This window comes from Nerophis ophidion, linkage group LG26 (genome assembly GCF_033978795.1).
Source record: "Nerophis ophidion isolate RoL-2023_Sa linkage group LG26, RoL_Noph_v1.0, whole genome shotgun sequence".
NCBI classification, from domain to species: Eukaryota; Metazoa; Chordata; class Actinopteri; order Syngnathiformes; family Syngnathidae; genus Nerophis; species Nerophis ophidion.
The window spans coordinates 25,445,951-25,459,718 of NC_084636.1; the positions used below are offsets into that span (position 1 = coordinate 25,445,951).

General features: G+C 40.7%; 1 protein-coding gene across 1 annotated transcript in view; it reads right to left on the reverse strand.

The window, feature by feature from the left end:
• The window catches only part of atp8b3 (ATPase phospholipid transporting 8B3), a 51,997-nt gene that overhangs the window by 16,422 nt on the left and 21,807 nt on the right, over positions 1-13,768 (reverse strand). The window contains exons 6-14 of the mRNA XM_061887788.1: positions 13,380-13,452; positions 13,226-13,296; positions 13,062-13,153; positions 12,838-12,996; positions 9,308-9,396; positions 5,880-6,073; positions 5,579-5,787; positions 1,616-1,647; positions 1,373-1,529 (exon numbers count right to left, since the gene is read on the reverse strand). Coding sequence (XP_061743772.1) covers positions 1,373-1,529; positions 1,616-1,647; positions 5,579-5,787; positions 5,880-6,073; positions 9,308-9,396; positions 12,838-12,996; positions 13,062-13,153; positions 13,226-13,296; positions 13,380-13,452 — 1,076 coding nt within the window. The remainder of the gene's footprint in view (positions 1-1,372; positions 1,530-1,615; positions 1,648-5,578; positions 5,788-5,879; positions 6,074-9,307; positions 9,397-12,837; positions 12,997-13,061; positions 13,154-13,225; positions 13,297-13,379; positions 13,453-13,768) is intronic.

A 13,768-nucleotide genomic window follows, 5' to 3' on the forward strand; every position in this document is an offset into this window, starting at 1 on the left:
TTTTTTCTTGCCCTGATGTGGGATCTGAGCCGAGGATGTCATTGTAGTTCGTGCAGCCCTTTGAGACACTCATGATTTAGGGCTACATAAGTAAACTTTGATTGGTGATGATTGACTGATATATATCTGTTCTCCTTTTTTGTGGGTCAACACTACCTGCTTCCTGCTAAGTTGCAACTTGAGATTGGATACTCACTTTGGAATGACGAGGGAGTATCCAATCACAGTCATGGTAAATGGTAAATGCGTTATACCTGTATAACGCTTTTCTACCTTCACGGTACTTTGACACTATTTCCACATTCACCCATTCACACATACCTTCACACACTGATGACGGGAGCTGCCATGCAAGGCCCTAGCCGAGACCCATCAGGAGCAAGGGTGAAATGTCTTGCTCAAGGACACAACGGATGTGACGAGGTTGGTAGAAGGTAGGGATTGAATCAGGGACTCTCAGGTTGCTGACGTGGCCACTCTCCCAACCCCGCCATGCCGTCCCCTAACGTCCCAGTCACGTTAACATCAGGCTACGTAGATAGGCTACTGTCTACAACTTAAAGTTAAAGTACCAATGATTGTCACACACAAACTAGATGTGGCGAAATTATTCTCTGCATTTGACCCATCACCCTTGATCACCCCATGGGAGGTGAGGGGAGCAGTGGGCAGCAGCCGTACCGCGCCCGGGAATCATTTATGGTGATTTAACCCCCAATACCAACCCTTAATGCTGAGTGCTAAGCAGGGAGGTAATAGGTCCCATTTTTATAGTCTTTGGTATGACTTGGCAGGGATTTGAACTCACGACCTACCGATCTCAGGGCGGACACCCTAACCACTAGGCAACTGAATAGGTAACTTGTGATCTTATTGGCCATCACAACTGTCTATCAACTGTATGTGTTCACCGATTCAACGGTCCTAGTGAGTATCTAATCACAGAATGCGTACATGTCACGGTCAACCATAGGCCAGCTAGAAGGCCTTACTGACAACAACTCGTGATCTGATTGGCTATCGCAACTGTCTATCAACTGTATGTGTCCGTTCGCTTACAGTGCATAGATGCCTGCATTGTTAATTCTGAAGGCCCCGGGCAGATTTCGTACAGCATGGCAACATATCAAGCTGAATTCTGATTGGATACAAACTCTAACCTAAAAACAACAGCACTGGAAAGAGCATATTATTACATGAATGGAATATGAATACTTGTAGATATTTAGGGAAAGTAAATTAAAGAGTACTTTTATTTTAATTATGATCAGGATTTCTGGTTATGTTAGGCCAGAAAAAAAGGCCTTACTGGCCCTGACGGCACACTATTGTAGAAAAGCCGCTCCGTGTTCCATTGACAGAAACCTCTCACCTTTTTTCCACTCGGCCATGACGGTGTGACACACGGTCAATGCCGTGAAGAATTGTCTTGTGGTCTCACACTGCTGTGCTCGGAGACGCCTCACCAAGCTGGGAGCCCACATGAACAGACCCCCACGGGAGAAAGGATTCCATCTGAGGTCCATCGGCTATGCCAGAAAAAAAACACGACTGACATGACAGACATACAGCAGATGGCATCATATTGACTCCTTAAGGGTGTGACTGTAGGTACCTTTGTGTCCTCTGCCCTTATTGAAACGTCACCTATTAGAGGTAAGATATTGATAAATTAATAAACAAAACACACATGTTCTCACCAATAGAATGCATATAATAATGAATCATGATCTCTTGTGACAATTATTATTAGTTTTTGTTGTTTTGTTTTATTTCTTGTTCAGTGCTCTAATTTGGGTTTAGATTTGCGTCACTTTTTCTCCTGTCCGAGGTCTGGTCCCCTCCGCAATCCCTGATTGGCATACTTGCCAACCCTCCCGGATTTTCCGGGAGACTCCCGAAATTCAGCGCCTCTCCCGAAAACCTCCCGGGACAAATTTTCTCCCGAAAATCTCCCGAAATTCAGGCGGAGCTGGAGGCCACGCCCCCTCCAGCTTCATGCGGACCTGAGTGACGTGTATAAAGAGCGTGTCTGCCCAATGATGTTATAACTGTAGAATGATCAAGGGCGAGTTTTTGTTTTTTTATGTGGGTTTATTGTTAGGCAGTGTCATTAACGTCCTACCAACGTGGCAACAACACACAACAACAGCTGTCCGTTTAGCAGTTTGTCTGCCATTAACAGCAATGTTGTGACACTCTTAAACAGGACAATACTACCATCTACTGTACATGCATATGGTTAGAAAAACAAGGATGGACAATTCAACCCTTAACTCAACAATAAGTAGATGAGTGTTATGTGTGTGTAAGTTCAAGTATTTATTTTATATATATATATATATATATATATATATATATATATATATATATATATATATATATATATGTGAAATACTTGACTTGGTGAATCTAGCGGTAAACATAGAATAGAATAGAATGTACTTTATTGATCCCTGGGGGGAATTCAGCACCACGGTTCGCTCACAATAAACAATGCTAATAATAAATAATACAATATATATATATATATATGATATATGAATAATAGAAATATACTCTTCCCCTCTTAACCACGCCCCCAGCCCCCAACCACACCACCCACTCCACCCCCAACCACGCCCCCCACCAACCACCCCCCACCTCCTGAAATCGGAGCTCTCAACGTTGGCAAGTATGCTGATTGGCAACCAGTACACAGCTGTTCCTAGCTGCCAATGTGGACACTTTTCATGCCCACCATGTCCTATGGACAGAGCTTTGTACCTCTTTTTCTATACTTCCTGTGAAAGTTTATCCTTTTTGTGGACGTCCCCAATGCATTATTGTGCACTTCGCCTGCCGTCTCTGCAGCCTGCGGTCATGAACAACACGAAACGTAACAAATGACAATATAACTGTAACGATAATAACTTCTACTACAATTGCTGGTGAAGTGAATTGTATTTATATAGCGCTTTTCTCTAGTGACTCAAAGCGCTTTTACATAGTGAAACCCAATATCTAAGTTAGATTTAAACCAGTGTGGGTGGCACTGGGTGTATGTGGGTAAAGTGTCTTGCTCAAGGACACACTGACAGTGACTAGGATGGCGGAAACATTTATCGAACCTGGAACCCTCAAGTTGCAGGCACAGCCACTCTGACCAACCGAGCTATACCACCCCAATACTACTAATGAATAGATATAAAATATACATATATATATATATATATATATATATATATATATATACATATATATATATATATATTGCGTTATTGATTAACTCCAAGTATTTTAGCTCGGTAGACTCAGTGGACGCCAGTGTATAATTGATTAAGGATTCAAAGGCTCACATTCTTGACATTTTAGCTATCCAACAGACATATTGCATATTTGATATTTTTATGAGATCCGTGCCGTGTTGCCTAATCTGAATGTGTAGTGGATGTTTGTTGTTGTGCTTTGGTAATCTGCTTCACACCTCAAATTCTCTACGGATAAATAGAGTAGTTGAATTGAATTGATAAAGAATAGAACATTTGTTGTAGTCACAATGTATACAGCTAATTTCCCCTATGGCTGCACAGATAATACAAATATGAAAATGTAACTGATAAAAATTAATATACAGTACAGGCTAAATTTGGACACACCTTCTCATTCGATGGGTTTTCTTTATTTTCATAACTATTTACATTGTAGATTGTCACTGAAGACAGCACAACTATGAAAGAACACATGTGGAGTTATGTACTTGACAAAACAACGGTGAACTAACTGAAAACATGTGTTACAGCACGTGAGCATACCGCCATTCATTCTTCTGCAAGCGCCGCTGAGGGCACCGCTCGACACACCCCCTATACGGCTGCAGGCAATCAGAAATCAATGCACCTGCTCCAGATGGGACTACACACCTTAAGAGCCAGTGTGTCCTGAGATCCAGTACTAGAACGATCTGTCTCACAGTGAGACACTCCTTCTGCCCTTGTCCTCACTTGCCCCTTTTGTCCCGCAAATTCTCAGCCCCCGAGAATTTGACTGCCTCCCTGGATCCTCGACCCCTGCTTGGACACGGACCTTGATGCCTCTCTCTAGCCCCTGGACCTCTCACATGCTTCACAGACTTCCCTCCAGCCTGGCCCCACTGGACTTCTGATTCAACATATACAGTACATACAACAAACCCCTGGTAACATTTTCATTGTTTAATCATTCACATCGCCCTACTTCACACACACATAATAGCATACACACTCCACCGCATAATCAAGCTCAAATAAACCTGTTGAGCTTTACCCCTGTGGTTGTGTCGTCTCCTGCCCCGCCGTACGTAACACCATGTTTTATTTTTCTAGTTTCTTCAAAGTAGCCTCCATTTGCTCTGATTACTTTTTTGCACACTCTTAGCATTCTCTTAATGACCTTCAAGAGGTAGACACCTGAAATGGGTTTCCCTTCGCAGGTGTGCTTTGATGCTCATCGAGAGAATGCCAAGAGTGTGCAAAGCAGTAATCAGAGCAAAGGGTGGCTATTTTGAAGAAACTAGATGTTTTCAGTTAAGTACATAACTCCATATGTGTTCATTCATAGTTTTGATGCCTTCAGTGACAATCTACAATGTAAATAGTCATATAAATTAAAAAAACGCATTAAATGAGGGGGTTTTGCTCGATTGGTGGTGCCATACACTTGAGGGTTCCAGGTTCGATCCCCGCTTCTGCCATCCTTGTCACTGCCATTGTGTCCTTGGGCAAGACACTTTACCCACCTCCCCCCAGTGCCACCCACACTGGTTTAAATGTAACTGAAATATTGGGTTTCACCATTTAAAGCGCTTTGAGTCACTCGAGGAAAGCGCTATATAAATACAATTCACTTCACCTAGAATAGGTGTGTCCAAACTCTTGGCCTGTACTCTATATTGCACTAAAACGTATTTATTTATTGCACTTTTGATATATGCCGATCAGAAAGGGATGAAAACAATTATAGAACAGCTGATTTTTGCAGATTCTGTTATGAGCCGATATCCGGATCATACCCATATTATTGTTTTTGTTCCATTTTGGTATCACTCTGTTGTTTGACGTCCTTATTTCCTGTTTGCTTTGTCACCATGGTTGTTTATTAGTTCCACCTGCTACTCTCGCTTCCCGCACACCTGTTACTATTGATTGCTACCTTATTTAAGCTCACCCCTTTTCGTTCTTCTGGCTGGAATCTTAGTTTGCTTTCATGCAACTGACGAAAACTTGCTTTCCATACTCGCTAGCTCTCGCGCTGCGTTTTGTTTATTCTAGCTCTCATGCTAATGGTTTGTTTTCCCTTTTTTGTGCCCTTGTGCCAAGTTTAGTTTATTTGTTTGTATTCCTAGCTTCCATGCTAGCGCCATTTGTTTGCCTTGCTGCTTAGCACCAGTGTTTTGTTTTAGCCTGTTTTGAGGTATTCAATCTTTATTTCTTACCTCAAGCTGTGTTTTTGCTCGACGCATCCCCGGAGGAACAAATCTGGCATCGTTATGCCACGCAGTCCTCAGAGATTAACTCTTGATATATTATAAATGAAATGAAGGAGGGGAAATGGAAATTACCATAAATCTTGCCAGCTATGCAGCACTGTCTGAAAAGAAGACGATTTTGGGTCAGGGTCCCAGTCTTGTCACTGAGCAGGTATTCCACCTGGCCCAGCTCCTCACACAAGGAGGTGTTGCGGGCCTGTGCTGGGCTGTCAGTCTTCTCCCAGTACATCTCCAGATCCCACCCGATGAACTTGCTGTGGATTGTGTGGATCATCTCAAACCTGCACACACACACACACACACACACACACACACACACACCCGATCACTGACGAGATGAAACCAAAGCGACGCCACACCAGTCACTACTGACGTGAAGAAGAGCGCAATAGGCATGGCCGGGCTGAACAGGATGATGTAGCTCCAGAAGGTGAGGAAGCCTGTGTAGGCCGGGTCGTTGTTGATGACCAGAGAAGACAGAACCTCCGTGTGGGTCATGACCCGGCTGGCGAATAGTCCGTTCCCCACGGCCATAAGGAGCGCAGTCAGCAGCATGGTCACGACTATCTGAGAATCCCAAACACAGTGGCTACTTCATTAGATGTCATAAACGTAATGATTCTTATTATTATTTTTTTAAACATGTAAGGCTTGTTCCTCCTATTCTATTAGATACAGCGGTACCTCAACGTGAGAGTGTTTTGGCGCTCGGCTAATTCTTATGCTTTAAAAATAAGTAAAATTATTATTGTTATTATTTTTTTTTAATGCTTACAGTAAAACTCTATCAACTACCATGAATTGATTAACATGGACCCCGACTTAAAGAAGTTGAAAAACGTATTCGGGTGTTACCATTTAGTGGTCAATTGTACGGAATATGTACTGAACTGTGCAATCTACTAATAAAAGTATCAGTCAATCAATCAATCAAACTTGAGGTTGATATAAAGTAAAACGAATAAGGTTTTATGCCTTTTCTGTCAAAGACAACTTTGTTTTTTTATATTATTTAGATGGATAGATAGTAATTTATCGATTCCTTCAGGAGAGTTCCTTTATTTAGCAATCAAAGCCCTCAAAGATCAATAATGCAGGACACCATTGATTTTAATGATTTAATATTTTTGAGTAATCACAGTGAAAAGTTAAATAAAATCCTACTAAATATATTTGAGATCCGAAAGGTTCCCCACTAATTAAGTGATTCATTTTTATTCGTTTTTTTTTTTTTTTTACTTTGCACACTTAAATTTAAAGATAAACTTCCGATATATCTGTCGATTTTAAGTTTGAACTATTATTTTGTGTGTTTTATGCTCTTTTGTCAAAACTTTGATGTTTTTATATGGCAACCACACAACATACGCCATATTTTTTCCACATAAAACATTTTAAAGTGACAATTTTTAAGTAATAATTCATTATGACATAGATTTTTTTGTCCTTTTTATTACTATTTTTTTGAGCAATGGAAAAAAAAGGAAAATAAAGGCAAAAGGAAAAAAAAAAATGCCTGCATAGCAGCTTTGTGTCAACATTGCCAATTAGATTTCACCTCATTCCACTTTTTTTAAATGTGCTTTTATTTATTTTTGCAATACTATCAATTTTGCAATTTTTGCAGAATGTGTGGCGGGCCGGTAAACGATTAGCTGCGGGCTGCAAATGACCCCCGGGCCGCACTTTGGACACCCCTGCTTTAAATAGACTATATATAGTAAAAGAGACTGTATTTATATTATTCACATGTGAATAATGCTGAGTAATAGACTATAATTATATTATTCACATGTGAATAATGCTGTATAATAGACTGTATTTAAATTATTCACATGTGGATTATGCGGTATATTTTGGAACATAAGAGGCCCGTTCAAGTTCACGCAATAATAACGAGTTCATGCAAATTTTTTAAGTACTTAATTAATTTTATTCTGAATTGTTTACAGCCTATAGGTGCACACAAGTAGATAGAGAATATAAAGCGCAATAGGATGACAACACTGTGAGATATAACTCCCTCCACATTGCGTCATTAAATCAATCTGAATTTCTTGGCAAAATATTCTTTACCAACCAAATGTGCTAAAATCAGTTAAGTCTGGGGAAACTTTTATTTTGGATATGTTGAATATTTTCACTTGAACTCATGTTGAAATAAATTTACAATGTGATGAAAACCACATTTTCTCTAAATTGGACATGTTTTTTTGTGTTGAGGTTTGTTCTACCGGAATGCAAAACGGACGGCTCCGAGCGGCAGGGTGAGGTAGGAGATGATTTATTAATCATAGAGGTACCAAAAAGACAGAATCAAACAAAGGAGAAACGTGCCGATCGCACGGGAAGCTAAGGTAACAACTTAGCTCAGAATCAAGAACAGGAATATACCAAAGTGACAGTTGCATCCTTCAAAACAATGAAGCCACACCGACTGTGGCGAGCAATATGAATAAATAGCTCTTTGATTAGTGCTCAGCAGCAGGTGAACATGCACAGCACTAATCAGAGGCAGGTGAAACCAATTAGTACCCATGAAAACCAAAACAAACACCCAAAGTGCACAAAACAGGAACTAAGGGAGTCCAAAACTAACAGAACATAACTAAACAAAACATGATCCGGATCACGGATCATGACAAATATATTATATTATATGACAGACCTATTATAATAGGTCAGTTAATGATCCAAAGTGAGGCATTAAATTCCAGGGCTGAAAACGAGTCCCACTCCGACCATAGTGTGGGACATAGAGAGTGTTTGTGTCCATTTTGTGTTGCGCTGTTTAAAAAAAGTATTGTGTTTAATACATTTGCATAGAGTAGAGTCCAACGTTGATCATGTCAAAACTTCAAAAGGTCATTAAAGACACAAAACTTCTATTTGTCTGCGATTAATTTCGAGTTAATGTAAAACAAGTGATTAAACGTGATTAAATATTTCACCCGTTTGACTGCCCCAGTACATACAGTATCTCAATAGATAATTCATAATGTTGTTTACTAGGGCTGCGAATCTTTGGGTGTCCCACGATTCGATTCAATATCAATTCTTGGGGTCACGATTCAATAATAAATTGATTTTTTTGATTCAATGTGATTCTCGATTCTAAAACGATATTTGTCCGATTCAAAAGGATTCTGTATTCATTCAATACATAGGATTTCCGCAGGATCTACCCCAGTCTGCTGACATGCTAGCAGAGTAATAGATTATTTTAAAAAAGGTTTTATAATTGTAAAGGACAATGTTTTATCAACTGATTGCAATAATGTCAATTTGTTTTAACTATTAAACAAACGAAAAACAAGACTTATTTTATCTTTGTGAAAACATTGGACACAGTGTGTTGTCAAGCTTATGAGATGTGATCCAAGTGTAAGCCACTGTGACACTATTGTTCTTTTTTTTAAATTTTTATAAATGTGTAATAATAATGTCAATGAGGGATTTTTAATCACTGCTATGCTGAAATTATAACTAATATTGATACTGTTGTTGATAATAATTCTTGTTTAACTACTTTTGGTTTGTTCTGTGTTGTGTTTGTGTCTCCTCTCAATTGCTCTGTTTATTGCAGTTCTGAGTGTTGCTGGGTCAGGTTTGGTTTTGGAATTGGATTGCATTGTTATGGTATTGCTGTGTATTGCTTTGTTGGATTGATAAAAAAAAAAAAAGATAAAAAAAAAAAAAAAGAGAATCGATTCTGAATCGCACAACGTGAGAATCGCGATTCGTATTCGAATCGATTTTTCCACCACCCCGATTGTTTACCTTCAGGTAAAAGATACTCACCCCGATCACCGCTCGGTTGAGAACTTTTTCCACCCGAGTTCCCTTTTTCCGCAGTTTTCCGCAGTTCCTCAGAATCTTTGTGTCTGTACCTGAGAGGACGGATTAAACATATTGATGTAGCGCTAGCCAATAAAATACAAAACCCCAAACCAGTGAAGTTCGGCATGTTGTGTAATTCGTAAATAAAAACAGAATACAATGATTTGCAAATCCTTTTCAACTTATATTCAATTGAATAGACTGCAAAGACTAGATATTTAATGTTCGAACTCAGAAACTTGTTTGTTTTTTTGCAAATAATCATTAACTTTTAATTTAATGGCAACACATTGCAAAAAAAGTTGGCACAGGGGCATTTTTACCACTGTGTTACATGGTCTTTCCTTTTAACAACACTCAATAAACGTTTGGGAATTGAGGAGACCAATTTTTGAAGCTTTTCAGGTTGAATTCTTTCCCATTCTTGCTTGATGTACAGCTTAAGTTGTTCAACAGTCCGGGGTCTCTGTTGTGGTATTTTAGGCTTAATATTGCTTAATATTGTGCCACACACTGGACTACAGGCAGGCCAGTCTAGTACTCGCACTCTTTTACTATGAAACGATGCTGTTGTAATACATGGCATGGCATTGTCTTGCTGAAATAAGCAGGGGCGTCCATGATAACGTTGCTTGGATGGCAACATATGTTGCTCCAAAACCTGTATGTACCTTTCAGCATTAATGGTACCTTCACGGATGTGTAAGCTACCCATGCCTCTGGCACTAATACACCCCCATACCATCACAGAAACTGGCTTTTGAAATTTGCACCAAAAAACAGTCCGGATGGTTCTTTTTTTCTTTGGTCCGGAGGACACGACGTCCACAGTTTCCAAAAACAATTTGAAATGTGAATTTGTCAGACCACAGAACACATTTCCTTTTTGCATCAGTCCATCTTAGATGATTTCGGGCCTAGCGAATCTAGCGGCGTTTCTGGATGTTGTTGATAAATAGCTTTTGCTTTACATATTAAAGTTTAAACTTGCTCTTACAGATGTAGCTACAAACCTAGAATTACTGACAATGATTTTCTGAAGTGTTCCTGAGCCCATGTGGTGATATCCTTTACACAGTGATGTTGCTTTTTGATGCAGTACTACCTGAGGGATCGAAGGTCACGGGCGTTCCCGCTTACGTGCAGTGAATTGACCAGATTTTCTGAACCTTTTGATGATAGTACGGACCGACCGTAGATGATGAAATCTCTAAATTCCTTGCAATAGCTTATTGAGAAATGTTGTTCTTAAATTGGTGGACAATTCGCATTTGTTCACAAAGTGGTGACCCTCGCCCCTTCCTTGTTTGTGAAGGACTGAGCTTTTCATGGAAGCTGCTTTAATACCCAATCATGGCACCCACCTGTTCCCAATTAGCATGTTCACCTGTGGGATGTTGTAAATAAGTTTTTGATGAGAATTCCTCAACTTTCTCAGTCTTTTTTGCCACTTGTGCCAGCTTTTTTGAAACATGTTGCAGGCATCAAATTTCTAAATGAGCTAATATTTGCTCTCAATAACAAAGTTTACCAGTTCGAACATTAAGTATCTTGTCTTTGCAGTCTATTCAATTGAAGATAGGTTTAAAAGGATTTGCAAAACATTCCACTCTGTTTTTATGTACAATTTACACAACGGGCCAACTTCACTGGTTTTGGGTTTTGTACTTATTCATAGGTAAGGATTTCATTTGACCCCATTCCTGGGCGGATCTTGCGTGAGAGAAATGGGGTGGGAGGGGTTAATTATTTTGCAATACAGTCTACTGAAAATGATGGAAAGCACCACTCTACATAGCAACCGACTCTGTGGTCAAAGTTGGGAATGCCGCAAAACCCATTTTAAGATATCCAACACACTACTGCCATCTGGCGGCTAAAGGGGATAGTGGACCACTCCCAATTATGTCAAGTTCCGCGTGTCAGGTAAACCCTGACATGAATATGAATTCCATTCCTACTATAATCATTTTGCAATACAGTCTACTGATAATGATGGAAAGTGCCGCACTACATAGCAGCTGACTCTGTGGTCAAAGTTGGGAAGGCCGCAAAACCCATTTTAAGATATCCAACACTCTACTGCCATCTGGCGGCTTAAGTGGATAGTGGACCACCCCCTATTACATCACTTTTCATGTGTCAGGTAAACCGTGACCAATGAGGCCATATGAATTCCCTTCCTACTGTAAACATTGTGCAGTACAGTCTACTAAAAATGATGGAAAGCGCCACTCTACATAGCAACCAACTCTGTGGTCAGAGTTGGAATTACCACAAAATCAATTTTAAGATAGCCAACACTCTACTGCCATCTGGCGGCTAAAGTGGATAGTGGACCACCCCCTATTACGTCACTTTTCATGTGTCAGGTAAACCGTGACCAATGAGGCCATATGAATTCCCTTCCTACTGTAAACATTGTGCAGTACAGTCTATTGAAAATGATGGAAAGCGCCGCACTACATAGCAACCGACGCTGCGGTCAAAGTTAGGAATGCCGCAAAACCCATTGTAATATATCCAACCCTCTACTGCCATCTGGCGACTAAAGTGGAATGTGCACCACTCCCAATACGTCACGTTTCGTGCGTCAGGTAAACCCTGACGAATAGGGCCGTATGAATTCCATTCCTCTGTAGTCATTTTGCAATACAGTCTACTGAAAATGATGGAAAGAGCCACACTGCATAGCAACTGACTCTGGTCATAGTTGGGAATGCTGCAAAACACATTTCAAGATATCCAACACTCTACTGTCATCTGGCGGCTAAAGGGGATAGTGCACCTCCCCCAATTACGTCATCATAGAAGTTTACCTCCTCTGGGTTCTTCGGTCCAACAAACATCCCCACACTCTCCTCCCCGGCTGCTGCCTTTTAACAGAGCGACAGGTGATCAGACAAGCAGGCCCAGGAGGGCCATCTACGCACCTGTCGCTGATCTCGCAGCCGGTCCAGGCACACCCCGCTTCGCTGCTGGTCAGCAGGCCACGCCCCCCCTCCACAGTCACGTTTCATGTGTCAGGTAAACCGTGACCAATGGGGCCATATGAATTCCATTCCTACTGTGTCTAAACATGCATACATGTAACCCAACAGGTGGGTGAAATCACTTCACTCCCAAGTGAGCGTGAGCTTTTCTTCCTGCCACTCATACACAACAATCAATCCATTTTTACAACCGGTTTCGTACGGAGAGGTAACGTGTGCAATAAATGGTGTAAAAGCCATCTATGGAAGAAGTGACAGGGTCAGGGCGGTAATATCCGATCAATGATCACTTTAAAAGACTGGAGAAGTGTGCGATGTACGAGACGTTTAGATGACCCGGATTTCAGTCGGCCGCATAATTAGCAGGGTAATGTATTCAACTCAAATTTGCCTTTGAGGCGATTGGAGGTGAACTAAGGATGCGTTGCCCTTCGTCTGGGATCCGCGGGAGGTGTACCTAATGTTGTGTCCTTTGAGGTGAAATCGGGGTACATTTACCGGTGTATATGACCAAGCCGTAAGCGTACAGCGTGTTCCGCAGCACCGTCCCCCTCAGCAGGATGTGCTCGTTGTCCAGCGGGAGACATTGCCTCCGCCAGTGGAGCTGTCCCCTGAAGGTGTACAAGCGATCGTTGGGCTCCTCACAGAGAACGACACCTAGGAATTCAAAATATGACTTTTTTTTTTTTTTTAAACCATAAAAGGGGGGGATGGTCTATTACCGTCGAAGTTGGCCAGCCTTCCATCTGCAGGGTGAGAGGTTAAGACGTGGTGTGTTCCATCCAGAGCTTGTCTGTACTTCAGGTTTGTCTCGCTGTGTGAGTAAAAATAATGTATATAATTATCATTATTATTATTTTCAATACATTTTGCATGCAAATCTTACCCGTCAATGTCAGCTGTCTCCACATAACACAGACTCTGATGCTCGGAACTGCACAGGAGCAGAAGGTCTGCCTGAGAGTCAACATAATAAACAAACAGTGCTTATGTCCTGTCTTTTTTTAGAAATAATTATTATTATGGAATGAGCAGCTCACGGGAATGATTTGGTTTTTGTGGATGCGCACAATGTCTCCCACACACAAATCCTTCCACTGTGCCGTAATGAAACTGCAAACAGACGGCAAAAACATGAGACACAAATGGGTAGAAAAAAAACGGAAAAAAATGGCAAAAATGTGATAGAAAAACTCACTGGTGTGATTGTTTATAGATGAATTTTACCATGGCTTCATTAACATGGACCCTGACTTAAACAAGTTGAAAAACGTATAGTGGTCAATTGTACGGAATATGTACTGAACTGTGCAATCTACTAATAAAAGTTTCAATCACTCAATCAATCAAAGATATTTTATTATAAGACTATTTAGTGTGAATGCTGAAACATGCCCCCAAAATTGATTGGTGTATTAAAGGCCTACTG